Source organism: Pipistrellus hanaki (assembly GCF_964339955.1).
Source record: "Pipistrellus hanaki genome assembly, chromosome: 2".
NCBI lineage: Eukaryota > Metazoa > Chordata > Mammalia > Chiroptera > Vespertilionidae > Pipistrellus > Pipistrellus hanaki.
This window is the reverse complement of record NC_140504.1, coordinates 198081674-198109020: the sequence shown is the minus strand read 5'-3', so window position 1 is coordinate 198109020 and position 27347 is coordinate 198081674. Positions and strand designations below refer to the sequence as shown.

Here is a 27347-nt window from a genome sequence, read left to right as displayed (position 1 = left end):
GGGAGAGAGTGACATGTGAGCAGAGGCCGCAGGGTGAGGTGTGGGCCATGCAAACAGGACCGAACGGGCCGGGCAGCAGGGACAGCTGGTGGGAGGCCAGGGCTGGCGCAGGCCCAGGAGCCAGGCAGGAGTGAGGAGTGGGGAGACAGGAGTGAGGAGGGGGAGTCAGGAGTGAGGGGGGGAGGGCAGGAGTGAAGAGGGGCCAGGGCTGTCGAGGGCCCAGGAGCAGGGCAGGAATGAGGAGGGGGGAGGCAGGAGTGGGGGGGAAGGGCAGGAGTGAGGGGGGAGGGCAGGAGTGAGGGGGGGACAGGGCAGGAGTGAGGGGGGGAGGGCAGGAGTGAAGAGGGGCCAGGGCTGGCGAGGGCCCAGGAGCAGGGCAGGAATGAGGAGGGGGGAGGCAGGAGTGGGGGGGAAGGGCAGGAGTGAGGGGGGAGGGCAGGAGTGAGGGGGGAGGGCAGGAGTGAGGGGGGGAGGGCAGGAGTGAGGGGGGGTCAGGGCTGGTGTAGGCCCAGGAGCCGGGCAGGAATGAGGAGGCGGGAGGCAGGAGTGAGGAGAGGACAGGGCAGGAGTGAGGAGGGGGGAGGCAGGAGTGGGGGGGGAGGGCAGGAATGAGGAGGGGGGAGGCAGGAGTGAGGGGGGCACAGGAGTGAGGGGTGATTAGCTGCCGTGGGAGCCCCGTGGTCCCCGGAGAAGGGGCGTTGTCTGACTTTAAGAGTGACCCCCTGTCCCTGGCTGCTGGTGGAGGGGAGACGGAGCTGGGAGGGGACAGCGGGTCGGTGACAGTGGCAGGCGATGGGAGGCGGGTGTGCCTGGACGTTGGGAAGGTGGGCGGGCAGAACTGGCCCACAAACCGGACAGACGTGAGGGGGAGCCAGTCAGAGACGCCCCCGTTTGGCTCAGGGAAGGGTGAGGTGGAGAAGGCGGGGAAGGCACTTGGGGTGTGGCGGCCAGGGTGCCTCCCGGAAGGTTCTGGAGTTCGCTGGCGTTTGAGGGGCAGTGAGTACCCCCGGGCGGACTTCCTCTCTGCCCGGAACCTTCTGGAACAGAAAGCAGCGTGGCCCCGTCTGCATGCCCCTGGGCGGCCTCCCCGGCCGGCGTCTGGCACAGCCGACGGCTCTTGTCCTCCCCAGGTCCTCCCCAAGCTGTCGACCTCCATCGTCCACGAGATCGACAGCATCCTGGGCAACAAGCCCTACAGCAAGAAGGACTACCGGTCCTAGGCCGGCCGCCGGACTCCCGCCCCCTGTCCGCTCGCCGCCCCCGCTTCCGCTCTTTGAAGCCAAGTCCTGAACGTGGTTCGCATCACAAAGAAAGCCCTGCGAGGCGTCCTGGGGAAACCCCGCAGAAGCCGTGCCACACCCGCCCACTGCTCCGCGGCACCCACGTCCTGCCCGGGCGCCCCGATCCTGAGGAGGCCGGTCAGCTGTCCCCCGAGGCTGCACCCCCCACCACCCAGCCTCCCCGGAGCCTCAGGAGCCCAGGCCGGGCTGGACCAGGGGCGGCAGGCGGGGCCGGCTCCTCTCTGCCGAGAACCCCGCTGGCGGGGGGGGGCCCCAGGCCTGGTCCTCCTGCCCCACCCCCACCCCCGCAGGGCCCTGGGTGCTGGGCTGGGCCTCCCCAGGGTCTCCCTCTGACCCAGGGCCCCACCTCAGCTGCTACCCCACCCCCGCCCCAGGGGCCTCCTGTGCTGCCCCTGACCCCACCTCCTCCCTGGCTGGGAGGGGCCGGAACCCAGGGGGCTGGCTCTGCAGTTTGGGCCCACAGGAAGTCTGGGGTCTGATTTCGAGCTCATAGCCCTGGGCAGGGCCCCACCTGCCCTCCCTGCCAGGCACCCGGTCGCTGCCCTCTGTCCTGGCCCGGAAGGCCCCGAGGCCGTGCGTGCTGAGCTGGCTGTGGCTGCTGACCACGGAGAGGGAGGTTGCCCTGCTCTGCTGGGGGACAGCTCGGCGTCCGCAGGGGGCAGGCTTGAGCCCTCCCCGGGGGCCCCGGGGCCTCTGTGCCAGGACCGGGGCCTTGTACCCCGAGCAGCAGCCCCCACGGTGAGGAGCGTCCCCCGGGCCTCTCCCTGGAGAGGTGCCCGCGGGGCCTCCGGTCAGGCGGGGGTGAGGTGCTCATTCTTGGGGCGCTAAGCGTCTGCTCAGAGCTTGCAACCTGGGCCGAGCTTGCAACTCTGTGACAAGTGGGGTGTCCCTGAACACCACTCCCGGCCTGCAGCAGGTTGGGGCAGGGACGGAGAGGACGCACAGGCTGTCAGCCCCTTGCAGCCCAGCCGGGGCCAGAGGGGACAGGGGGGAGGGAGGGGGGGTAAAGAGGGGGCCTGCAGCCAGGAGCCCAGCCCCATGGCCCGGGAAGTGCCCCGGCCTTTGCCCGCTATGTGGGGGGCAGGAGCCAGGCGCTACGGATGTGCCAGCCGCTCTGCAGAGGCCCTGTGTGCCAGCCCCCAGGCACCCCACACCCTCCCCCTTGCCAGGAGGCGGGCACAGCGGTCCTGCGTGCAGAGCGGCCCCCAGGCTTCCTCCCGCCCCTCGCCCCCGCCTCCCGGCTCCTCCGGCCCCCGCCCCCCCGCCATCCGCAGAGCCGCACCCGGTCCTGGCTGGGCTGAGTCTGGGCTGAGGCTGGGAAAGGGCTTTGAGAAAAGCCGCAGAGGCGAGGGGACGGGGACAGCTCTCCACTCCTGACCTCCGTGCTGAGCCCGGAGTCTAGAACCTTCCCTCCTCCTGGGCCTGGCCCTTGGGGTCGTCTCCATCTCGCCCCCTGCAAGCCTCACCGGTGGGTGTGGGCGTGGGCAGCGCCGGTCCTGCCGAGGTGCCAGCCGGTGCCACTCCCCATCCTGGGGGGGGGGGGGTGGTGTCCTGCTCTGATGGCCCCGGGGGGGCATTCTGTCCAGGCGCACCCGCCCTGGGGCAGTGGCTGGGCCCAGACCACCTGCTGGCCACCCAGGGACAGGGACCGGACCCGCAGGGCCCACAGGCCACACCTGGCAGGCCGCCCATCGGCCCCGGGGTGGCCAGAGGCGGGCAGGCAGGGGTGAGTTCCGTCCACAGAGGCTGAAGCGGCCGGACCGGACCCAGCAGCCTCGGCCCTCGCCCTGATTCTGAGGGGCCTCTGCCTCCTGGGGGACAGAGCCCCGACCCAGGAGGGAGCTGGGGTGGGGAGAGGAAGTCAGAGCCGGGAAAGGGGTGAGCTGGGCAGGGTGGCCCCAAGGGTGGCCCGGCCCCTGCACAGGATGGGGCGCTGCCCCCCGCCTGCCCCCCCCAGAAGTGCCCTGCAAGGGACCTGGCCCAGGACAGGTGGTGGGTTTTCTTGTTGATGCCACACGGAGCCCCGCCCTCAGCCGCCCTGGCCGGGCAGGGGGCTCGCCATCTGCGGCTGTAAATAACGCTTCTCTCGGTTTTTTATCGACTGTGGCTCCCCGGCTCCGCTCCCTCCGCAGTGACTCCGCCGTCCGCCGTGCCCAGTGCATATTTATGGAATGACCAATAAACTCAGGCCGTGGTCCGTCCGCTGTGCTCCTCTCCTTTCCGGCTGGGGGCGGTGAGGGGGCTCGGGGCTGGCCGGGGGGGAAGGGCGGGGGAAGGTGCCGCCATCCAGCAGATGGGGCCGCCAAAGACTGTGGCCAAGGGCAGCGGGGAGAAAAGGGCCCTGGTGCAGAGGCAGAGATTGGGGACCCAGACCCACCCCATCTCTCCCGAGTGATTCAGGAGTGGGGGTGCCCCCACCACCATTACATACTCTCTGGCTGCTGGGGGGCTCGGTGCCCTCTGGGGACACAGGTTGGGTCCAGGGGGGTCAGTGTTTCTCTGATGCAGTGGGGGCTGGATTGAGGGGTGCAGGTGGGAGGGCTGGGCACCACCCAGGCACCCTTCTCTGGGGGCCCCTCTCTCCCAGGGGGCCTTTCAGCCCAGTGGGGCTGGATCTTCTCAGGTACCCCCCCACCCCCCACATCCCTCTGCTCCCCATGCTCCCAGCCCCACCCCCTTCCAAGCCATGAGAAAGGAGGGAAAACAGACTCGGTCTTTCCCAAAGGGTTTATTAAAACGCAGAAAAACAAGACACACGAGTACAAGGCGAAGGGGCGGTCGGCGGCGGTCTGTCCAGCGTCCCTCGTGCCCTCCCGGGGCGGGACAGGTCACCACGTTCAGGGGCTCCGCTCCCAAAGCTCCACCCCCCCCAGCCGGGACTCCCCCAGCCGGAGGCCCCCCCGCTGGGACCCCGGGCGGCGGGCAGGGGGCCTGGCCCCTCCGCTGGGCCGAGACGGGCTCAGGCTCCCACCTCAAGGCCAGGGGTTCAGGACACACACACACCTGACGGCCCTTTCCGGGTGATTGTACTTAAAAAAATACTTTGTTTAAAAAAAAAACCTGGAAACTAAGAAAACAATCTAACACACAACGCCAGTGACTTTGGGCTGAGATGCCACAACCTGTAAACTTCCAGTGACGGCACAGGGGCTGGAGCCGCTCCCTCGGCGGCGTCTGTGGCGGGCCCGGGGCAGCCACGGGGACCTGGGCAGACCCCGGGCAGTGGCCAGGCCCAAACCACGCTCCACGGCCCTGGATCCCTCCCTCACCACGAGCCTCCGACCCACAGGAGCCCTGGTCTCCAGACGCTGGGAACAGGGCAGAGAGGTCACCAGTCTCAGCTGCCAGCCGGGGCCAGGGACAACCCCCCCAGGACCCTGGAAGGGGCCCCGGAGGGGGCGGCACCCGGCAGCTGTGGGCATCAGCAGGACGTTGGTCACAATTGGCAGAAAACAAAGGAGCTTCTGAAGGCGGCAGGCAGGGCAACCTCCGGGCGGGGCCCCCCCATGCGGCCAGTCCAACCCGAACCCCCCTCGTCCGCTGGAGCCCGGCCCAAAGGTGACCCCACAGAAGCCGACTGAGCACGGGTTCAAATAATAACAAAACGGCAGCCTGGCGCCCGGGGCTCCGCTGGCCCAGGGCGACCCCGTTCTGCCAGGAGCAGAACCAAAGCCGGCCCAGGTGCCAGAGCAGTGGCCTCCGCGCCACCACGCCGGCGCCGGTAACTGACAACCAAGAAGAAAACGTCCCCACGATCCTTTTTCTCTCCAGAGCGGTCACAGACACTCCCTCCCCGTGCCCCCGGCCTCGTCCGGGGCCTCCGGGCACCGGGCGTGCGGACCACGGCCTTTCCCAGCCAGCAGTGCCGGGGGCCCGGCCGACTGTGGGCGCCTGGCTCTGGCCCGGAGAGAAGGACTCGGGGCGCTGGCAGAGGGGGCAGAGGGGGGCTCCCCGGGAGGAAGGGCGGGAGGGAGGGGCCACAGGCCTGGGGCGATGGACGCAGACCCCTTCCCGCTGCCAGGTGCCTCCCAGCCTGACGCTCAGACGGTCCACGTGGCCAGGGGAGCTGGCACTGTGCCCCCCGAGGCCGCCCACAGGAAGGGGACAGCTCAGGGCCCGGGTGGAGGGGCCATGGCGGTCACCTCGCTGAGGGCTGAGCACTGACCGGGGCAGGGCGTGCAGGTGAGCCCCAGGGAGCCGGGATGGCCCCACCGCCCCAGAGTGGCCGGCCGCGGCTGTGCGGGTCCTGGGACCTGCAGGTGCTTCCAACCCACCCTCCCCACCCCCCACCCCGATGCCGGGCTGGGGGGGTCTGCTCAGGATGGAGCACGGGGCTGCCATGATGGGAGGGGCTCGGGGCTCAGCCTGCCAGGGTTCGGAGGTGAGGACACCCGGGGCCCTGTGAGGGCGGCCAGTCATACAGCCATTCCCCAGGTGAGCCTCCAGGCCTGGCCCCGGGGGCTGAGCCAAGCCCCTCGGCACCCTCCCCAGGCCCAGCCTGCCAGCCTCTCAGATGGGATTCTCACCCAGAGTCTCCCCAGGATGCCCCAGGCTGAGCGTGACGGACAGGCCGGGCCTGGCCCACCCTCTGCCCACACCTGGGCCGTCACGGGCACCCCGGCTGGTGGAGGGGCAGGACTGCGTTCCTGGCAGGAATGAGCTCTGGGGGCGCACCTCGGGCACTAGGCCCTGCAATGACAAAGGTCCACGCTCTGGGGGGCTGTCTCCCTGGTTCCTCCGCATCTGCAGACCATGAGCTATGGGGATGGGGGGCTGGCGGGGGCCTGGGGGGAAGGGCCTCGAGGTGGTGAGACGGCCTCCCAGGGCAGCGGCAGGGTTCCGGGAGCTTCCATCCGTCCGGAGCCCGCTGGCTGACAGACAGACAGACGTATGCTGGTTAGTCTCCTCCCTACGCCACTCAACTTTTATCAGGACAAACCCGTCCGAGTCTTCAATAGGAAAGTGCAAACGATGTACAGGAACGAAGTCTGCGCTGCCGGGGCGCCGGGGGCACTTCCGGCCCCGCCCACGCGGTGGCGTCCCTCGGGCTCCCTCCTGTCCGCGGAGGCCCGACGGCGCCCACAAAGGCAGGAGCTCTCCTCTCCTGGGGGGTCGGGCAGGCGGCCCGGCGGGCTGGCTGCAAGAGGCAGGTCACAGGTCACCGAGGTGGGGGTCGGGTCTGCATTGGGCACAGCACCCCACACTCGGTCACTGCCCCCCCACCCACGGCCCATCACAAGCAGCTGTAATCAGAGGGGCGCCCCAGCCAAGACCTCCCAAGAGCCAGAGCGCGCCCGGCAATCAGCAGCCCCGAGGCAGCCAGGATGACCCCCCCCACGCCGGTGCATGCCCAGACCCTGACACACTCCTACCCTCACCCTAAAGCCACGTTCTTCCAGGACAGACGGGGGTGGAGGTGGCGGGTGAACTGGATAAGCGCCCTCTCCCGCCCCCTCCCCCAGCCACCCTGCAGGCCCGGGCAGGGAGCAGGGCGAGATGAGAGGGGTGTCTGGGCACCACCCTCAGCCGGCAGTGAGAGGGGAGGTGGCAGGTTCCGGGCCGCGGTGGCCCCTGCCTCCCACAGGGACACACATGGGCACACAGGCCCATCCCCCTTTGTGCCTGCCTTCCCAGCCTCCCGGGGAAGTGTCCAGAAGCCTGGGCAGACGCACTGGCCCCGAGACGGACCCCAGGGCAGCGGGGCTGGGCAGGGGGCTCCGGGCACGTGGGCGAGACCCCAGGGGGCTACGAGGACACAGCTCCGGGGTGAGAACAGCACACGGACAGGGCTGGCCAGGCCCGGGCTGCCTGCCGGCTGAGCTGGGGACGGACGGACGGAGGGGGCCGCGGAGCCAGTGGCAGCCTTACCTCAGCTGGGAACGAGCGTTGCGAGAGAGGGACGCCGCGGGGCCGGCTAGATATCTGTCGGGAAGAGAGAACCTCGGCTCATCCAGGGCGGCCCCGCGGGCACCCCGTACACGCAGCCCGAGGCGGACGGGCACCTACCGGTCACGTAAGGCCCCAGGGGCATCTGGTTGTAGTTGACGATCCCGCCCGGGCCAGGGCCCCGGAAGTTGGGCCCAAAGCTGCTGTTGTACATCTGGGAGGAGCCGAACGCGCCCTGGAGGCAAGGACTCGGGTCAGCGTCCCCGTCCTGCACGCCGACCCCAGCCCACACCCGGCGTGCGTGAGGGCTCGCCCGGGCCTGACCTGCTGGGCGGTGGGGTCGCCGGCTCGGTTGGTCAGGCGGCTCAGGATGCTGCGCTCCGACATCTGCAGGCGGGCGGCCACCGGGGGGATGCGGGACAGCATGGAGGGCAGGCGAGTCACGTCCGCCTTCATGTCACTCAGCAGCTCCTCCAGCTGGTTCAACACTGGGGAGGAAGGGGAGGCACAGGCTGGGGTGCTGGACGGTGCTCACTCACAGGCTGTCACTGCACTCCAGGGCAGCGGACACCAGGGGGCGCTCCTCGCCCAGCCCTCCCAGGGTCCGCATGCCACCAGGGAGGAGACAGGGGTTCCCCAAAGAGCGTCTCCCAGGGGCCCCCGGCTGCAGAGAGGGAGGCCAGGAACTCTGAGCCAGCACAGGGTTCCCCCCGCCACAGGCCCTCAGCCGGCCTCCTGGCTCCCAGAAGGCCTGCAGCCCCCACCACGCCGCTGGGGACGGGGAGGAGGGCCCACAGGCAGAGCCTCAGGAAACACCCCCCTCCCAGACAGAGCGGCCAGGGGGCCCTCCGCCAACCAGGCTGGCGCTTCCTGGAGATTTGGAGAAGGGGGGGTGGGGGTCAAAGGTCTGAACCCGGGAACGCTTGGGCCATGACCCGAGTGCCAATGTCCCCCCTTTCCAACGGGGCGCTAACCCTCACCACCCAGGACGTGACCACGGCCACAGCACGAATCTCAGGCACATGGGCAGGGCTTGAGGGCCTGGGCGATGGGCCCTCCATCCTGGCCACGAAGCCCCACCCTCCAGGCTGCCGCTGTGTCCGCCCCGGCCCGGGCAGGAGGAGGGCGGGCTCGGCGGCGCGGCCCTCACCCTTGTGCAGCACCGCGTTGGCGGGCTTGTTCCCAGCCAGGGACTCCTTGGACAGGTGCTGGTGGCTCTCGGCAAGGCACTCCACCTCGGCCAGGCGGGCGTTGAGGGCCATGGCGGGGTGGTTGGGGTCCTGGGTCATGTTGAGGTACGCGGCCCTCCGCAGCTGCTCCTCAATGACCAGCGCCTGCTCCAGCAGCTGGGGGGGGGGGGGGGAGGAGAGGGGGCCACTGAGCAGGGGCCTGGCCCCTCCCCACCAGCACCACCCCCGCCCGGACCTGACTCTGAGCAGAAAGGAGGGGGGAGGGCACCCTCACACCCAGCAGTCCGTCCTCATCTTACCGGACGGTGAGCTGCACCCATCACCCAGGGCGGGCCCAGGGGCCTGGCCCCGGGCAGGGACCCAGCACCCTGGGAGCTGATGACTAAGGGACTCCCCCCTGTGCACGGCCTGGTCCACATCGGATATGTGGGGAAGGGGGTTGCTGCTTGCCCACCCCTTCACCTGCCCTCCCGCGGCCCCGGCCCCTGTGACCTCTGACCTTGAACCTGCGGGCCAGGAACTTGTTCTTCATCTCCAGGTAGTTGCCCTTGTGGATCTCCGACTTGAAGGGCTCGTTGAGGATCATGTATCTCGGGTCGTTCTGGATGTCCTGCCAGCGGGCGTAGCCGTGCCTGGTGGCACCGTTAAGGACAAACCGGGCCACGATGGCACCGGGGCGGGTGGAGGTGGGGGTGGGGGCAGAGTCCTGACTGCATTCTCTCGGGCAAGTCATGACCTGGGCTGCAGGAGAGCGTGCTGACGGCGATGACGTGACAGTGACGGACACTGGCAGGTACCCGCCGGGCACAGACACGGAGGCTCTGAGGGCTGCGCCCCGACAGCCCGGGTGGGGGCGGGGAGACACGTTCTAACCCAGCACCCGGGCCTGCCCTCATGTGGAGACAGGGTCTTTGCAGGTGAACTCAGTTAAGGGGTTCACACTGCCTGACCGGCATGGCTCAGTGGCTGAATGTTAACGTATGACCCAGGAGGTCACGGTTCAATTCCCGGTCAGGGCACATGCAACCCAGAACATGTCCAGGTGTGCAGGAGAAAGCCAATCAATAAATTCTCTCTCATCATGGATGTTTCTCCCTCTCCTTCTCCCTTCCTCTCTGAAATCAATAAAAATATTTTTTTTAAAACAAAAGGTCATACGGAGTTAGGGTGAGCACGTGTCCTTATAAAAGGAGATCTGAACACAGACACAGACACCAGGGAAGATGGGGGGATGTAGTTTCCAATGGGGGCGGGGCAGGGATGGTGGCTGCCCCCGAACTGGGGAGCAGCAGGAGGCGCCCCCCTGAGGTGTGCTGTGGGACCAGGGACAGTTATTGTGCCCACGGTCCCCGCTGTGAGGGGCGGAGTCAGGACCTGACCTCAGGCAGCCTGGCTCCGACACCTCAGCCTCCACGGCAGGGACCAGTAGGCGATGGCCTACAGCCTCGCTTTGTAAATAAAGTTTTATTGGAACATGGCCACACTCGCTGGTGACGAGCTGTCTGTGGCTACTCCGCTGCCAGGGCAGAGTCGAGTGGTCGCCCAGCACAACCCGTGATGTTCCCTCTGCACTCCTTGCAGGGCCCGTCGGCCGGCTCCTGCCCACAACGCGCTCCTCTCGCCACGCGAGGCTGACAGGAAGGCCAGCTGTGCTGGGGGCTCCTCTGGCCTCCGGGAGGTCTGTGCTCAAATGTCACCTTCTCTCATCACCAATGGAAATGCAAGCCCACCCCAAAGCCCCCTGTGCCCCTCCTTGCTGTCAGGTTCCATGACCCCCACTTGGCTAGCTCCTGGTGTTCACCATCTCCCCTCAGTACGATGCCGGCTCCAGGCAGGCGGGGGCTGGGGCTGCATCCTCCATGCCTGGCACATGATCGGTGAGCAACAGAGATGGGACTGAGAGGGAAGCGGCCTTCAGGGTCATTGCTGGGGGAGGGGAGGTCTGTGACCAGAGGCATTAGGACCACTTTGCTATGGAGTCGGGTGGGTGGGCTGTGACTGCTTAGCTGAGGATCTCTGGGAAAGTCGCTTGGCCTCTCTGAGCACCCGTTTCCTCCTCTGTATAAGGGATCATGTAGTGTCCCGCATGGAAAGCTGCTGTGAGGATGGAGTGAGTATTGAGGGTAAAGGGATGAGCTGCTGCTATTAGGGTCACCATAACCACCACCATCATCATTACCACCATCATCATCATCATCATCATCACCATCATCATCATCATCACCATCATCATCGTCATCACCACCATCACCATCATCGTCATCGTCACCACCATCATCGTCATCGTCACCACCACCACGATCATCATCATCTATCACCATCACCACCATCATCATCACCATCGTCACCACCACCACGACCATCATCACCATCACCATCACCACCATCACCACCACCACCACCACCACCACCATCACCACCACCGTCACCATCACCATCATCACCATCACCACCATCTCCACCATCATCACCATCACCATCATCACCATCACCATCACCACCACCACAATCATCACCATCTATCACCATCATCACCATCATCACCATCACCACCACCACCACCGTCACCATCACCACCATCACCATCACCACCATCTCCACCATCATTACCAGGAAAGGGGCCCTGGCTCCTCCCTCCTCACCCCGCACACTCCGTGTCCCTCCCCGAGGTCCACGGCGGAGCAGGCCAAGTCCAGCGCAGCCCGGCGTGGCAAGGATACGTCACGATGCCGGCCAGCAGCCAGTAGTCATGGCGTCGGTGCCAGATGTCGTAGACGTTCCCTGCGGACACGGCGGCCGAGGCCACGGCGGCGCGCTCCTCGTTCTGCCACAGCGTGTGGAGCTCTGGGAGCCAGGGAGGGCAGAGTGAGGACCGCCCCGCACAGAGGAGGCCCGGAGAGCCTCCCCGCTGCCTCCCGTCTCCCACCCGAGGGGCTCAGTGCTGCTAGGAAATGCACTCTCCTCAGCCACTCACACATTAGTATAAAACACCCAGGACCCACGCAGTGAGGAAGGCTGGGACACTCACCCCCCAGCTCTGCCCACCACCCACCCCAATACCTGTGAAGCCCCCGTCTGCAATGTTGAACATGAACTTGAACTTTCCGTTCTTGTCTTCCTTCTTCCCCTCTTCGTCCTCCTCTTTGTCACCATTTTGCTGGGCTTCCAAGGGCTCCTTCTCCTCGACTTTGGTGTCCTCTATGGGAGGACAGACCATGTTTGTTTATCCCCAAAGGGCCCTGCCCAGGGGCTTCTCTGCCGAGTGCTGGGACCCAAAGGCTAGGGGACCCCTCTCCCGTCCTCCAGGGGCTCAGAGGGTTTAAACACACAAGCACGCGGGGCTGGCTCCCGCCCCGGCGCCCCTTCCCCACCACATCAGGACCCCCTGGGAACGGGTGGGCACTGAGAAGTGTCAGATCAGAGGACACCTGTTCTGGAACATTCCAGTACCCAGAGGTACACAGGCTTTTGGCTGAGCCCCACATGCTCCAGGCCAAACTCATGGCCAGCTCTTCTTCCTCCCGATGGTGCTGGGGCCACAGGCAGGTCAGGAGAGAGCAGGGACCTGTCCCCTGTGGGGCGGGCAGGTCAGTTCCCACCCATCAACCCCCACCAGCACCCAGAGCCAAGGGGACGGTGCCCAGGAGGCTGCGAAGCCCCAACAGGGTCCGGACTGCGCCCTCGAGAGACCACAGGACGCGGGTCAGCACCGTGTGCAGGAGCCCGCACCTGGCCTCAGGTCGCCGCCGTCCCCTCTGCTGTGCATCAGGCTCAGCTCCAGCTTGTCCAGAACTTTCTCTTTCTCGGGAAGCACTTCTGCAAGACAAACGGTGCTCACGGGTGGGGGGCCGGGGGGCGGCTCCCCTGAGCCGTGCACAGAGCCAGGTGCCTCCAGGAAAACACCCCATCAGCACGCCTCTTCCCTCGCACCCCATCCCAGCAGCACCCCCAAACCCCTAAAGGCACAGTCTGGAAATCCTCCCACAACCATGACCACAGCGCCCCGAGCTCTGATCACAGCCAACCAACCATGAGGAAGGATATTAACGTGTTAAAAACATGATAAGCCTATGGAACCAGAGCCTCACACCCGCAATCACACATGAAGGACATGTTCCTTTTAAGCACACAGAGCGCTGGCCAGATCTGGCCACCTCGGGGCAGAAAGCCGACAGAAGCAGGGCCACACAGACACAGGTGTTCACGCCGCCAGGCAAACTGAGTTTGAAATCACACCCGCGAACCCCAAACTCTGAGAAGTGCAAGCCCGGAGGAGAGACTGAGTCCTGGCTCCCCCCTGGGATCCAGGTGCTGGGACAGAGGGAGCACAGCCCTCCTCGTGGCTGGGGGAGGAGGAGGGAAGCCAGCAGCCGCCTCTCTCACCCGGGCGTGGAGGTGGGAGACAACGCTGGAGGGTGTCTAGCTGGGGGGGGGAGGGGGGGCTGGCTGGGGGTGCTGGCTGGGGGGGTGCCTGGCTGAGGGGTGCTGGCTGGGGGGTGCCTGGCTGGGGGGTGCCTGGCTGGGGGTGCCTGGGAAAGCCCGCACCTCACCTTTGGACAGCTGCTCCGGGGAGGGCTGGGCCTTCTCCGCCTCCTCCGGCCGCTCCTCCCGGGCCCTCTCCTTGCCGTCTGCGCTCTCCTGCCTGTCCTCTGCCTCCGCTCTGTCCGGGGCCGCGGGCAGGGCCTGGGGAGGCAGGGGAGGCTCAGAGGAGGGAAGGCAAGCAGCAGGCCTGGGCTCGGACCAAGTCAAGCAGGCTTGACTCCCAGCCTGCTCCTCCAACCCAAACAGGAGCCCTGAGTTCTGGGCCAGGCCCACACCTGGACTTCCGGAGGCTTCTTCGGCTTCTGCGCCCCCAGCTCCTTCTCGTCCAGGTAGCCCAGCGGGGCCTCCACCTTGTCTGCAGGGGGAGGGGGAGGGGGGAGACAGGTGGGCTCGGGCGGGGCAGGGAGGCCAGACGAGAGGCAGGGCCTGGCCACCAGGAGGCGCCCCTGGACCAGACGCGTCCAGGAGAAGGACCCAGGTGGCCGAGAGCCCAGGCCAGGCCTGCAGCGCAGGGGCCCTCCGAGGACCGGGCCCCGTGAGGCCAAAGCCGGGCGGAGGCCGGCTGTAACCCCTGGTGGGGGGGGGGGCGGGGGGAGGAGACAGGTGTAACCCCTGGGGAGGGGGTGCCCATCGAGAAGCAGGGGAGTGAGGGGTGGAGGCCGGGACTGGGAGCCAGCGTCCGAGGCGGCCCGATGCGCAGGCTGGCATTGCCGTGGCCTCCTCCACGCCACCTGCCCAGCACGCCGCCGAGTGGCAGGGACTCGTGGGAAGCGGCATGCCCACGCCAGCCCACAGCTCGGGCGAGTGAGCGACGTGCCGAAGGGCAGCCAGAGCCGGGCCCACACCCCCGAGTGGCCGCCTCCAGGGGCACACGGCGCCCCGAAACAGGGTGTCCTCCGGGCACCCCCCCCCGGGGGCCCCGCCTCCCACCTGGGGCGACCCCTGAGGGCTGCCCGGCAGAGAGTCCAAGGAGAGAAGGCGTTTTGCCCAAATGGATCCCGGGTCACAACAAAAAGGCGCTCGGACAGAGAGGACCCTCGGAGACAGGCAAAGCGCCTGCGAGGACCTTTGCCGAAGAGGCCGCACCAAAGCCCCCGCACCGAGACGCTGTCTCCCGGGCAGGGCCAGGCCACACCGCTCCCACCACCGCCGGCCTTCTGCAAACGGCCGGCCACCAACGCCGGCAAAACGGGAGGGATGGCCCTCAAACGCTGCTGGCGAGACCGCAACGTGACGTGGCCACTGTGAGCAGTGGGGCAGCTCCTCAAAGGTCCCCCCAGGCCCCGCTCCCAGGCCCCTGCACCCGAGAGGAGTGGGCCCTGCCCACGGAGGATGGGAGCGCTGTTCACAGCGGCCAGAGAGAACAGCCCAGACCCCCTTCTCTTCCCGCTTCCCCGGCAGGCGAAGGGAACGTGATTCAGACATAAGGCGGGGTCAGGGGCTGAGCATCCATCTAGGAACCAGGAGGTCAAGGTTCCGTTCCCGGTCAGGGCACAGGCCCAGGTATTGCGGTCGATCCCCAATAGGCAGGAGGCAGCCAGTCCATGATTCTCTCTCATCATGGACGTTTCTCTCTTTCCCTCTCCCTTCCTCTCTGAAATCAGTAAAAAATATATATTTTTTTAAAAAAGGAATGAGGTACGGGCACACCCCCCCCATGGATGGGCCTTTGGAAACATGAGGGCAGCCGGGTTAACAGGCCACACATGTGATTCACATACAAGGAACGCCTGGGACAGACAGACCCACCGGCACCGAGAGCAGATTTGTGGCTGCGGGGCTGGGACACGGGGAGGAATGGGGGTGACTGCTCATGGGTGCGGGCGTGTTCAGGGGGGTGACAAGATGTTCGAGAATCAGACAGGTGAAGGCGCGCGTCGCCGTGAAGATCCCGGAAACCCCTGCCTCGCACGCCTCTGAGGAATCAATGTTGTGACTGAGTCACGCCTCCGCGCTGCCGCGAACAGGGAACTCTCGGGGGAGCAATTCCTCCGCAGACAGACGCTTCCGGGGAGGGAGGGAGGCGCCCTGGGCGGGCGAGCAGCGGACTCGGGGCCTCCGGGGCCCAGGCGCCCTCCCCCTGCAGGGGCTCAGACCTGGCAGGCCCAGCGGGGCGGGCAGCAGGTGCGCGGGGCTGGCGGGCACGGGTGTGTTGGGATCCGAGGAGACGGCCTCGCCCAGCTTCTTGCCCTCGGGGCCCTCGGGAACCAGGTCCGGGGTGCTGTACCGCCCGTTGACGAGCTCAAACTCCTGGACCTGGGTCAGGGGGAGGGGGGCGGAAGGGGCAGTGTTCACACCTCAGACGTAAGGGCTGCAGAGCTGCCGGTGCGACTGGGGGTGGCCCAGGCTCAGGGAGGATGCCGCCTCTGCCCCAGGTTGGCCAAGCCCCAGGCCAACCCCAATCTCCCTGGTCCTCTGCCCTTTGACCTGCCATCCTGGCCTCCAGCACCCCCAAACCACCCCCAGAGAGGCATTCTGGGCCTGGCTCAGACGCTGGGCAGCTGTGAGAGCCAGGCACGTGCCCTCTGCCCACGGAGCATGCCAGGGCCCCGGGCAGCCCCGGAGGGCCTGGGGCTGGCGCACCCACCTTCTTCCTCACCAGCGACATGACGCCGATGCGCGTGAGCACGTGCTGCCTGGACAGGCCCTCGCGGGGCACGCCGTCCGCGAAGGTCTCGGCGCCGTCGGCCCCCGGCTCACACAGGTGCCGCATGAAGAGGGACACGTAGGCTCTGGGGGAGGGGGGGGACTGGGCTCAGGGAGTGGGGGGCTGGCAGGACCCCCGGGAGCCCGCCTGGCCGCCCCCCCCCACCAGGCCCGCTCAGGGGAACCTCCAGGACAGCCCCACCCGGCCCAGCCTGGAGGCCGCCCCCCACCACCACCACCACACACACACACACACACACACACACACTCCCCGGAGGGCAGTGAGCCCCAGGCCCGAGCCTGGCGGGAGCAGAGCCGCCGGGTGCTGGCCGCCCGCGGGCTGGCCCTCCCCGTTACCTGAACTCCTTCTCGCCCTTGCCCCGCAGGTCCCGCACCAGCCAGTGCGAGTTGAAGGCGTCCTGGGGCGGCATGCCCCAGCGCATGATGGCGTTCAGGAAGGCCTTCCGCTGGCGCGCGTTGAAGCCCAGCACCTGCCGGGCGGGAGCAGAGAGGGGGCAGGGAGGCGGGCAGGGAGAGGGGCAGGGAGAGGGAGCAGAGAGGGGGCAGGGAGGCGGGCAGGGAGAGGGGCAGGGAGAGGGAGCAGAGAGGGGGCAGGGAGGCGGGCAGGGAGGCGGGCAGGAAGAGGGGCAGTTAGGAGGGAAGGGGAAGGAAACAGAGAGGGCAGGCCTAGACCCAGGGTCCATCCCAGCCCCACCTCCACTTGCTGGGACCCTGCACAGACCCCAGACCCTCACCTCCTAACTGGACTCCACCCCCGGGGGGAGGGGGGCGCATGGGCAGCAAGGGTGAGCTTTTTGTTCCAAGAGGGGACAAGATAAATGAGGCAAGGGGAACTGGGCATGGGGAGGGTGCTGGACATGGGGGAAGCTGGCATGGGGGGCTGGGCTTGAGTGGGCTGGGCATGGGGAGGCTGGGCATGAGGGGGCTGGGCTTGGGGGCATGGGGGAACTGGGCATGAGGGGGGGCTGGGCATGGGGAGGGGGCCAGGCCCCACCTCAATGTTGCCGCCCACGCGGGCCAGGAGGGGTGGTAGCGGCTTGTCCCGGTCGCTCTTCAGCTGCCTCCGGGACTGTCGCCGGCCACCTGGGGAGCAGCCCCCCCCACCTGTCAGCGGGCCCAGAGCAACGGGGCACCCCCCTCTCCGCCAACTCGCCCAGAACGGGGACCCCTCGGGACAACCCCGAAGCTGCTCCCAAGCCTGTCCCGACGCCCCAGCCCACCCCAGGCTGGCCGCCAGCGCCCACCGCAGCCCCAGCCCAGCCCCAGCCCCAGCCCAGTCCCAGCCCCAGCCCCAGCCCCGCCCCAGCCCCAGCCCCAGCCCCCAGCCCGCCCCAGGCTGGCCGCCAGCGCCCACCGCAGCCTCAGCCCAGCCCCAGCCCCAGCCCAGCCCCAGCCCCAGCCCCAGCCCCCAGCCCACCCCAGGCTGGCCGCCAGCGCCCACCGCAGCCCCAGCGCCCACCGCAGCCCCGCCCCAGCCCCAGCCCCAGACCAGCCCCAGCCCAGCCCCAGCCCCAGCCCCAGCCTTAGCCCAGCCCCAGCCCCAGCCCCAGCCCAGCCCGAGACTCACTCTGCCCCTCGGGCCTTTCCTCGAAGTCCTCGTCCTCGTCCTCGGAGCCGATGGAGTACTCAGACTGGTTGTCCGAGAGCTCGTCCTGCCACTCTGGGGCCGGCAGGGGCACAGGGTGAGCGGTGCCAGCAACCCCCAGCCCTCAGCCTCGAGGCCACGCCGAGGCCCTAACCCCCAGCCCAGTAAGTGTCCCCGAAAACCGCCTGCCTGTGCGCTTGCCTCCTCATATCAGCAGCCAACACCGTTCCCACGGGTCAAACCACTCCCCGCCCATTTCACGGATGGGGAAGCTGAGGCTCACCCCAGGTCACACCACTGGCAGTGAAGTCACCGGATCACCACACATCCGGTTTCCCCTGACACCCAGCGGCCCACACTTTCCCACGATCCCCCTTCTCCAGGGAGCCCTCCCCTTCGCCTCCCACTCAGGATCAACCACTCTGTCCTGCCCGCCAAAGCCCGCTGCCCCGGGCCCCGCTCTGTCTTGCCCGCCGAGGCCCTCTCCCCGGGCCCCGCCCTGTCCTGCCCGCCCAGGCCCTCTCCCCGGGCCCCGCCCTGTCCTGCCGCCGGGGCCCTCTCCCCGGCCCCGCCCTCCGGGCCGGCACGCACCCTGGTCCTCCTGGGACGTGTCGTTGTAGTTGACCTGCTTGCGGATGCGCTTGCCCTTGCCCAGGTTGCGGGCCAGGTCCTCCTGCTGCTGCTCGTAGTGGTGCCGGAGCAGCTTCTCCCAGTAGTCGGGGTCCACGTTCTCCTCCTGCTTGATGATCTCCCGCTCCACCTCCTCCTGGACACAGCAGGCGTGAGGCGGGGCCGCGGACACAGCGGAGGTGGGGGGACAGGGTCCAGGGAGGGCAGGGCCAGCAGACACAGCGGAGGTGAGGGGACAGGGTCCGGGGAGGGCAGGCCAGCAGACACAGCCGGAGGTGGGGGATACAGGGTACAGGGAGGGGAGGGGCAGGGCCAGCAGACACAGAGGAGGTGGGGGGACAGGGTCCAGGGAGGGCAGGGCCAGCAGACACAGCTGCAGGGGAATGGGGCCAGGGAAGGGGCCTCCACTACACCTCTCATTTAAGGCTCAAGAATGAATTGAAAAGTCTGCCTCCTCCAGGAAGCCTTCCCTGATCAGCCCAGCCTCCTGCCCTGTCTGTCACCACCATCCCTCCGTCCATCCGCCCATTCACTCCCCAGGGGTTTCCGGGCCGTGTGCCGAGTGGAATGAGCCCCAGCCTGCCTTCCAGGGGCTCCCTGTTTCTAAGGGGAACCGGCTGCGGAGGACAACCAGCACCACAGCCTGGGTGGAGGGTGCTGGGGCCGAGGGGGGAGACCCAGGAGCTGGCCTTTGGGGTAAGGGGTTTGCTGGGGGGACAGGTGTGGCACCATGCCCTTGAAGGAGTGTGGGGGGGAGGCCGGATGCCGGCCCTGAGGGGTAGCGGGAGGGGGGCGGGAGGGGGAGCGGAGGGGGCGGAGGAGGCGGGGCAGGGGCGGGGCGGGGAATGGGAGGGGTGTGGGAAGGGGTGCGGAGGAGGCGGGGCAGGGGTGGGGCGGGGAGGGGAATGGGAGGGGTGTGGGAAGGGGTGTGGAGGAGGGGGGCCGGGATGCGGCCCGGGCCTCGGCAGGACCTACCGCGCCGTCCTCCTCGCGCACCACGTACTGCGCCACCTTGAAGGAGCTCAGGTACTCGTTCATGTTCTGCAGCTCCGTGTCGTCCGTGGCGTCCTGGTTGCGGTCCAGCAGCTTGGAGATGGCCGCGTCGTCGTAGTGGATCACGCTGCTGTCCTCCACGTCCTTGTTGTCCCCTGGGGAGGCGGCGCGGTCGGGGGACAGACGGGGTGCCCGGGTCCCCCGCAGGGGCCGCAGCGGGAAACGGGGACCAGAGAGCAAACCCCCGCCAGGCCCCACTGCCCGCCACGGCAGTCACGGGCACTCAAAGGGGGGCAGGGGCATGGCAAACGCCCCGGGGAAGCCTGGTGCAGGGCAGGCCTCTGCAGGCGCAGGAGCAGCTGGGGGCGGGGGGGCGGGGGGGGGCTACCTGGCGGGGTGCTGCCGTGCTTCTTCTTGGCGCCGGCGGCCAGGGCGCCCCCCTTGGAGGTCGGGACGTCGGGGATGGGGGTGACGGGCCTCTGGCCCTGAGTCATCATGCCTGCGGGCAGAGCGGAGGGCTGCAGCCTGCGCACGGCGCCCAGAGACCCGCTGGGCCCCTCGCCGGCCGGGAGACAGGAGGGGGCAGGGGTGAGGCTGGGGCTGCCCCCCGGGCCGGCACGCACCCTCCACGTCATCCTTGAAGAGCTCCTCGGTGCCGAACTTGAGGATGTCGTCCAGCTCCTGCTTGGTCATGGAGCCGGACTTGGAGCCCAGGCCGGGCCGCACCACCAGGTGCGTGAGCATCATCTTGCGCTTGGCCACCTGCGTGATGCGCTCCTCCACCGAGGCCCGCGTCACGAAGCGGTAGATCATCACCTTCTTGTTCTGCCCGATGCGGTGCGCGCGGCTGAAGGCCTGGGGGCGACCCGCACTCAGCGCCCGGCTCCGCCCAGGGCTGGGGCTCCGCCGGGGGCTGGGCTCCACTGGGGGCTGGGGCCAGGCCAGGCACCACGAGGGGTGGGCATGCCATGGGGCTTTGCGTGGAGACATGCATGTGCCAAGGTCGCTGTGCACGCTCCATGTCTAGCCTCACGTAGTCCCAGGGCCCGTGCAGGGGAACGGGCGTGTGTGTGAGTGTGCAGGGTGCGTGTGAGGGGCAGGTGGCCAGTGTGCTAGATGCAAAGAAGCCACAAGGGCTGATGGGACTCCAGGGGTGGGGGCTGCGCCTCCCAGGAGGGAGTCAGTGGGGACCGCTGGAGACGCAGCCACCCCGTGAGGGCAGCGAGGCCGGAGCTGCCCAGCAATCGGAGCCGAGGCTCTGTGCCCCGCCCGGCACCAGGCACCCACTGCCATTGCCTCTTCCTGGTGACTGCGCAGGTGCACACAGGCGTGAGACACAGCCTATGTGTGCCCCTAGAGCGTAGTGTCCAGTGTGTGTGTGCATGTGTGTGTGTGCGTGAGTGTGTGTGCGTGTGAGCAGGTGTGTGTACGTGCGTATGTGTGAGCGTGTGTGTGTGTGTGCGTGCATGTGTGTGAGCATATGTGTGTGTGCGTGTGAGTGTGTGAGCGTGTGTGTCCCTGCCCTACACGGAGTGGCCAGGGCTCCTACCTCCCAGCCTCCCCATTCTTTCTCACCTGCTTCACTTGCCCCCTCTCCATCTCTTCGCCCCCCCAGCCCCCAGCAGGCCTTCCCGCCGCCCCCGCCCCCCCACTCTGTGCTCCTGTCCCTCCCAAACTGGCCCCTTTGGTCTCAGGACTGACACCCCATCCTGCCTGTTCTGTGGCCTCAGAGGGTGGACAGACTGCTGGGCGTCCCTCCCGCTCTGGGCCTGTCTCTCCCTGTGCCCAGTGAGGAGCTGGGGGGGGGGGGGCAGAGCCTCCCTCCCCTCCTCTCCCTCCCTTCCCCTCCCCAGGCCCTCTGGGGCTGAGATTCCCGGGGGAGGAAGGGGGGCTGAGACCCTGAGGGGGGGAGGGCCCACATAACCCGGGTCAGGGCACCGACCTGGATGTCGTTGTGCGGGTTCCAGTCCGAGTCGTAGATGATGACCGTGTCCGCCGTGGCCAGGTTGATGCCCAGGCCGCCCGCCCGCGTGGACAGGAGGAAGCAGAACTGCTGGGCGCCCGGCGCTGAGGAGAGGGGGTGCCGGGCAGTGAGTGCGGGCGGGGACGGGGTGGGGAATGAGAAGCCGCCTGAGCTGAGCCCTGACTGCCAGGAGGAGCCAGGACGAGGAGGGAGCCGGCTTAATGCCCAGACAAGCCAAGGCCGAGCGGCAGGCAGCCAGCCGGTGCGGGCAGCGCCCGGGCCCTCGGGGGTCCCAGCCCATGATGCCGTGAGGGCCCCAGAGCCCGGGCCGCCCAGTGACCAGGACAGACAGAGCACCCACAGGGGCTGCAAACAGGTCCCGGGCCGCCCGGTGCCTCCCCACCCACCACCTCAGGTGGCCAGGGCCCGTCTGACACGAGTGGGCACAGGCGTGGCGGCTTGGGGTGTTCGGGCAGCGGGGCCCTGCCCTGTCCTGAGCGTGGATGCCGGCACACAGCCACGGGCCCAGGAGACAGAGTCCATGGCTGCCCGCCGCAGACCTGCCCCTGGGCGCCCTGGCTCAGCTGGCACTGCCCACGCCACTGCCCTCACTCCAAGCGCACACTGACCTCCCCCTCACGCTCCTCCCGGGCCAGGGGCAGGGCAGACAGGTGTGGGCGCGTGGCCGGCCCCACCCTCGGTCCCCCGGGGAGCAGCCATGGGCACACACGCTCGGCCTGCCCCGCACGGCAGGGAACTGACGGGCGGCCTTGGGAGATGTCAGAGCCCACAGGGCAGCCAGCCCCGGGCACCAGCTCCCCTGCATCACAAAGGTGTCACTTCCACCCCCTCCGCCTTCATCCTCATCTGCCCGCAGTGCTGAGCGGGGGTACCCACCGGGCACCCACACCTGGCGGCCCCAGGAGGGTCCATGGATGAACTCCTTTTAGCATCAAACCCGGGGGCGGCCGTGAGGACTCCTGCTAAGGGATGGCCTGCTCTCAGGCTCCGCCGAGAACCGGGGGCGGGGGGCGGGGGGTACCGTTGAATCTGTCGATGGCCTCCTGCCGGAGCCCGCCGGTGATGCCGCCGTCGATGCGCTCGTACTTGTAGCCCTCGTACTCCAGGAAGTCCTCCAGGAGGTCCAGCATCTTCGTCATCTGTGGGGGCAGGTGTGGGCACACGCCATCCGGTTCCCACAGGGACCTGACTGTCTGAGGACGGGGACCCCCCCCCCAGTGCCCAGCACAGAGCGGGGGTATGACAGGTGCACGGGGGAGGCACAGGCCCGAGGCCCGCAGCCCCGCCTCCCCGCCCCCGTGCCTCCACAGGGGGACTGCAGGGGGAGCTGGAGGGGGCCCGGGGCACCACTGTCCGGGCTCCTCCTGACCCCCCACCCGGCCGTGTTCCTGAGGAGCCAGGCTGCAGGGATGCGGCGGGGCTGTGGCACCAGCCTGGACAGGAAGGCCGGCCGCCAGGAGGGGCAGACGGTCCTGACCGCCCGTGTGCCCACGCCTGGAGCTCTCCCCGGCTCCTGCGGCACGCAGGGCACCGAGGAGCCACCGCACGCAGCCCCGCGGGAGCAGAGCGCCCTGACCCTGACCCTGAGGGCCGGCAGCGGGGGTGGGCCGGGGAGGGGGTGGGGGCAGACGCCGCGCTCACCTGGGAGAAGATGAGCACCCGGTGCCCTTCGTCCCGCAGCTTCCGCAGCATCTTCTGCAGCAGCATGAGCTTCCCCGACGACCTGACCAGGGAGCTGCCGTCGTAGGAGCCGTTGGGCAAGACGGGCGCCTCCTGCGGACACAGCGGGAGGTGGGCACGGGTGCCCCTCCTCTCGGGCTCTGCACCAAAGGGCCGGGGGCGGAGTGCCGAGGCCAAGCCTGGGCCAGGGGGGCTCAGCAGGAGCGGGTGCCCTGGGTCACCTGTGCCCACCGGCCCCGCGGCCCAGGCCGAGCTCAGACCCGCCGCCCCCTCCGTCTCCCTCCAGCGCCAGCGGAGCGGCCGGGGATCCGGTCACTGGAGGGCGGGTCCCAGCACGGCCAGCCCTGAGCCCCCGCGGGCAGAGCGTCCGCCAGAGGCCTCTGCCCTGACGCAGGGGTGAGAGCACCAGGGCCGCCCACAGCTCGCTGCCGCCCTGCCTCAGGCTGGCCTCTCCCCGGGGCGGGGTAACTGGGAGGGCTGGAAGCAGAACCAGAGCAGCAGCAGCAGCAGCAGCGGTGCCGAAGGCGACTGTGTCTGAGAACAGACGTGCCAGGCTCTCTGAGGGCACTCTGGGCACTGTCTCGTCTGGTCCTCACCTTCCAGGTAGATGCTAATACCCATTTCATAGAGGGAAACTGAGGCTCCCAGAGGACCAGTGCCTTGTGAGACCACAGGCTGGACCTGGGTCCGGTGTCTCCCACAGGGTGTACATCAGTCAGCGGGGCCCCTCCCTGGCCTGCCCGACCCCCATGGTGACTGAGTGCAGCCAGGTCAGCCCTCAGAACCGTGGCCTGGGGAACCGGGGGGGGGACCCAGTGCTCCCCATGACTTTATGGGTCTCAGGGGGGCCAAGGGAAAGAGGGGGCCTGCCCAAGCAGCAGGAGGAGGCAGGTTTTCAGAAACTCCTGGCACAATGAGGACCCGCATCACCTCCAGGTCCTCAATGTCAAGAAGCACCACAGCAGCCACGGGTGCCTGCCACCAGCCACGGGCACCTGCCACAGCAGCCACGGCACCTGCCACAGCAGCCACGGCACCTGCCACAGCAGCCACGGCACCTGCCACAGCAGCCACGGGGCTCCTCCCACCAGCCACGGTCACCTACAACGGCAGTCATGGGCCTACCACGGAAGCCACGGGCACCTACCACGGCAGCCACGGGGAAGAGGTAGGGGTGGTTGCAGCACTTCTTCAGGTCCATCATGATGTTGAGCAGCGACACCTGGTTCCCGCCCCCCTTGGAGTTCAGCGCCTCGAAGTTCCGCGTGAGGATGAACTTGTAGTACTTCCTGCGGCAGAGGGGCACAGAGGAGGCGGGCTGACACCGCCACCCAGCCCCCCAGAGGGCTCTGCCGGGGGCCGGGGGCCACACACCCCTTACAGAGGCAGGGGGACCCCTGAGAGGTGAACACAGGCCTAGAGTCACCCAGCAAGCTGCCGGGGGACAGAACTCAGGCAGCCCCAGACCCCGGTCTCCGAAATCGGAGAAGCAGCCTCAGATGCGGGAGGGGAGCCCGGCCTCGGCCGCTGCAGAGCCCTCCCCGCCGCCCGCAGGGCGGGGGCCCCAGGGCAGGCCCCCGCAGCCCGGCCCCACTCACTTCTGCATCTGGCTCAGCTCCACGCGGACGATGAGCTCGGTCTTGGCCGGCATGTTCTTGAACACGTCGGCCTTGAGCCGCCTCAGCATGTGCGGCCCCAGCAGGTCGTGCAGCTTCTTGATCTGGTCCTCCTTGGAGATGTCTGCGAACTCCTCCAGGAAGCCCTCCAGGTTGCTGCGAGAGAGAGCCGGGGTGAGAGCCAGAAGCAGGGACTGGAGCAGGCCAAGCCCTCTGCAGAGGGGCCAGGAGTGGGCGAGGGAGTGGGCCAGCCAGGCCCTGCCGCCTGCCGGAGGGTCACAGGGCGGCCGGCTGGCTGGCGGGCCAGGAGAGTCGGGGAGCCCCGGCCCTGCCATTGACCGGCACTCAGCCTTCATCCTCCTCTCCATCACCACCCGGCCTCCTCCCGCCCATCTGCCACCTGTGTGGTCACTTCCGGTCTTTGTGGAGGGAAAGCAATGAGCCTGGGTGTGGGGGCAGAAACAGGACCCCTAGAGGGCTCGGGGGCCGTCTGGGGAAGATTCGAGGGAAAACGGGATTTTTCCCAAGTGCTGGGCCAGTGGCCCCTCCATGTAGGTCATTTGAGGGGGGCATGGCCAACGCTCCCATTTTAGTGACAAGAGACCCTGGCCCAGCAAGTGGCCCCGTGCAAGACACGGATACCTCTTCCCACTGCCCCGCCCACCCCGCCCACCCGCTGCCCCGCCCACCTGCCTCACTGCCCCGCCCGCCTCACACAGCCCCGCCCACCCCGCCCGCTGCCCCGCCCACGGGCCCGCTCACTTGAAGCGCTCCGGCGTCAGGAAGTTGAGCAGATGGAACAGCTCCTCCAGGTTGTTCTGCAGCGGGGTCCCCGTCAGCAGCAGCTTGTAGTCGATCTTGTAGCTGTTCAGGACCCTGAAGAACTGCGGGAGCGGGGTCAGGGCGGGCGGCCGCCTGGCCAGCGCGGCTGCAGGGGTGGGGGTGGCAGCAGGGGGAGCAGGGGGTGGGCGCCGCTACCTTGGACTGGTTGTTCTTGAGCCGGTGGGCCTCGTCCACCACGAGGCAGGCCCACTCGATGGAGCCCAGGATGGCCTGGTCGATGGTGATGAGCTCGTAGGAGGTGAGCAGCACGTGGAACTTGATCTGCACTTCTTTCTGGAGGAGGAGCCGCGTTTGGGTGCCAAGGAGGCGAGGTCTCCAGGGACAGAGCGAGGAGGGGGAGCCGGAGCCCCGGGGAGGCCCGGGACCCAGCGGGAGGCACGGCCACCAGGCCGAGGCCCAGAGCACCCACCGCTCTGAGCCCGCGGTGCTGAGAGGGGCCGCTCACTCCCCATCAGCCGCGGGCAGAGCCGGCTGCGAGGCCTCACCGACCCTCACCTTCATGGGAGACCCTGAGGGGCGGCACCCCGAGGGGAGGGGCCCCGCAGAGCGCAGCCCTGGGCTCCGGGCGGATGGTGGCCCCGGGCGGACCCTCACCTTCATGCGGAACACCTTCTTCCCGCTGCGGACGGCGCTGTCCTCGAAGGAGAACTCGTTCTCGCGGATCACCGAGCGGCTCTCCTTGTCGCCCGTGTAGGTGACCACGTAGAAGTCGGGCGCCCACATCTCGAACTCCCGCTCCCAGTTGATGATGGTGGACAGGGGCGCGCTGACCAGGTACGGCCCCTTGGAGTGGCCCTGGGGAGGCGAGTGCGGTGAGGGGGCTGCCCACAGGGGGCACTGCCGCCCTCTTCCCTGCCCCCGCCGCCCACGGCCTCCCTCCTCTCCCCCCGCCGCCCACGGCCTCCCTCCCCGCCCCCCGCCCACGGCCTCCCTCCCCGCCCCCCGCCCACGGCCTCCCTCCCCGCCCCCCGCCGCCCACGGCCTCCCTCCCCGCCCCCCGCCCGCGGCCTCCTTCCTCTCCCCCCGCCCATGGCCTCCCTCCCCGCCCCCCGCCCGCGGCCTCCCTCCCCGCCCCCCGCCCGCGGCCTCCCTCCCCGGCCCCCCGCCCGCGGCCTCCCTCCCCGGCCCCCCGCCCGCGGCCTCCCTCCCCGCCCCGCCCGCGGCCTCCCTCCCCGCCCCCCGCCCGCGGCCTCCCTCCCCGGCCCCCCGCCCGCGGCCTCCCTCCCCGCCCCCGCCGCCCACGGCCTCCCTCCCCGCCCCCGCCCGCGGCCTCCCTCCCCGCCCCCCGCCCGCGGCCTCCCTCCCCGCCCCCCGCCCGCGGCCTCCCTCCTCTCCCCCCGCCCGCGGCCTCCCTCCCCGCCCCCGCCGCCCATGGCCTCCCTCCCCGGCCCCCCCGCCCACGGCCTCCCTCCCCGCCCCCCGCCCGCGGCCTCCCTCCCCGCCCCCCGCCCGCGGCCTCCCTCCTCTCCCCCGCCCGCGGCCTCCTTCCTCTCCCCCCGCCCATGGCCTCCCTCCCCGCCCCCCGCCCGCGGCCTCCCTCCCCGCCCCCGCCCGCGGCCTCCCTCCCCGCCCCCCGCTCCCCGCCCCCGCCGCCCACGGCCTCCCTCCCCGCCCCCCGCCCACGGCCTCCCTCCCCGCCCCCCGCCCGCGGCCTCCCTCCTCTCCCCCTGCCCACGGCCGCGCCCACGGCCCCGGCGCACCTCCTTGTACAGGGAGTAGAGGAAGACAATGGTCTGCACCGTCTTGCCCAGCCCCATCTCGTCGGCCAGGATGGTGTCGGTGCCCTGGGCCCAGGAGAAGCGCAGCCAGTTGAGGCCCTCCAGCTGGTAGGGGTGCAGCGTGCCCCCCGTGGAGTCGATGTACCACGGCTGCTTGTCGAACTTGACCGTGGGCTGCGGGGGAGTTAGACATCCTGAAGCCTGGGCCCCCGGAGCCCACCCTCCCAGTGGCACCCAGCTCCCTCTCCTCTCACTGCTGCCACCCGCATCCCCCTCAGGCCTCAGCCGAACGCCGCCTCCTCGGAGCCCTCTCTCCCCCCCAGCTGTCCCCCTGCAGCACCGGAACCTCTCCCCGCCGGACAGTCCAATCGCTAGGTTCCCTGCCACTGAGCACCGGCTGTGGCCATGCCTGGGCCTGCTCGGTCCTGCTTCCGCCCGCCCACACGGGCCTGGGACACAGCGGGCCTTCAGGCACGGCCGCTGGTGCTGGCCCAGACTCCTCATGGCCCCGACGGCCCCTCCTGCTCCCTCTACCCCGCAGCTCAAGGCCTCCCCCATGGGGTCCCCAATGTGCCAGGCCCAGCCACCTTCCCTGCACCCCACAGGCCCAGTGTCCCCTGGGGGATGGCAGTTTTTAAAGCAGACAGGGCCCTATCCCCCCAGGGCTAGGTGCTGGCAGACACTCCCTGGTGAACCCCCCCGGGGAAAGGGG

The 27347-nt window shown here is 69.0% G+C and overlaps 2 protein-coding genes across 7 annotated transcripts in view; one reads left to right on the top strand and one right to left on the bottom strand.

The window, feature by feature from the left end:
• The window catches only part of KCNAB2 (potassium voltage-gated channel subfamily A regulatory beta subunit 2), a 64895-nt gene extending 61393 nt beyond the window's left edge, over positions 1-3502 (top strand). For all 6 annotated transcript variants that reach the window (XM_084875827.1, XM_084875825.1, XM_084875826.1 and 3 more), the window contains one exon: positions 1131-3502. In XM_084875827.1, coding sequence (XP_084731953.1) covers positions 1131-1220 — 90 coding nt within the window. In that variant the 3' untranslated portion in view covers positions 1221-3502. The remainder of the gene's footprint in view (positions 1-1130) is intronic.
• A 2790-nt stretch (positions 3503-6292) lies between these two features.
• The window catches only part of CHD5 (chromodomain helicase DNA binding protein 5), a 42110-nt gene continuing 21055 nt past the window's right edge, over positions 6293-27347 (bottom strand). The window contains 29 exon segments of the mRNA XM_084871328.1: positions 6293-6438; positions 7170-7223; positions 7308-7422; positions 7512-7675; positions 8338-8533; positions 8877-9009; positions 11098-11221; positions 11438-11575; positions 12107-12193; positions 12928-13060; positions 13195-13274; positions 15016-15175; positions 15507-15651; positions 15923-16056; positions 16581-16669; positions 17154-17246; positions 17763-17937; positions 18777-18949; positions 19183-19293; positions 19418-19649; positions 20737-20861; positions 21800-21917; positions 22420-22551; positions 23606-23747; positions 24057-24230; positions 24837-24958; positions 25053-25190; positions 25512-25712; positions 26618-26966. Of these exon segments, the coding sequence (XP_084727454.1) occupies positions 7216-7223; positions 7308-7422; positions 7512-7675; positions 8338-8533; positions 8877-9009; positions 11098-11221; positions 11438-11575; positions 12107-12193; positions 12928-13060; positions 13195-13274; positions 15016-15175; positions 15507-15651; positions 15923-16056; positions 16581-16669; positions 17154-17246; positions 17763-17937; positions 18777-18949; positions 19183-19293; positions 19418-19649; positions 20737-20861; positions 21800-21917; positions 22420-22551; positions 23606-23747; positions 24057-24230; positions 24837-24958; positions 25053-25190; positions 25512-25712; positions 26618-26966 (3991 nt within the window). The 3' untranslated portion in view covers positions 6293-6438; positions 7170-7215.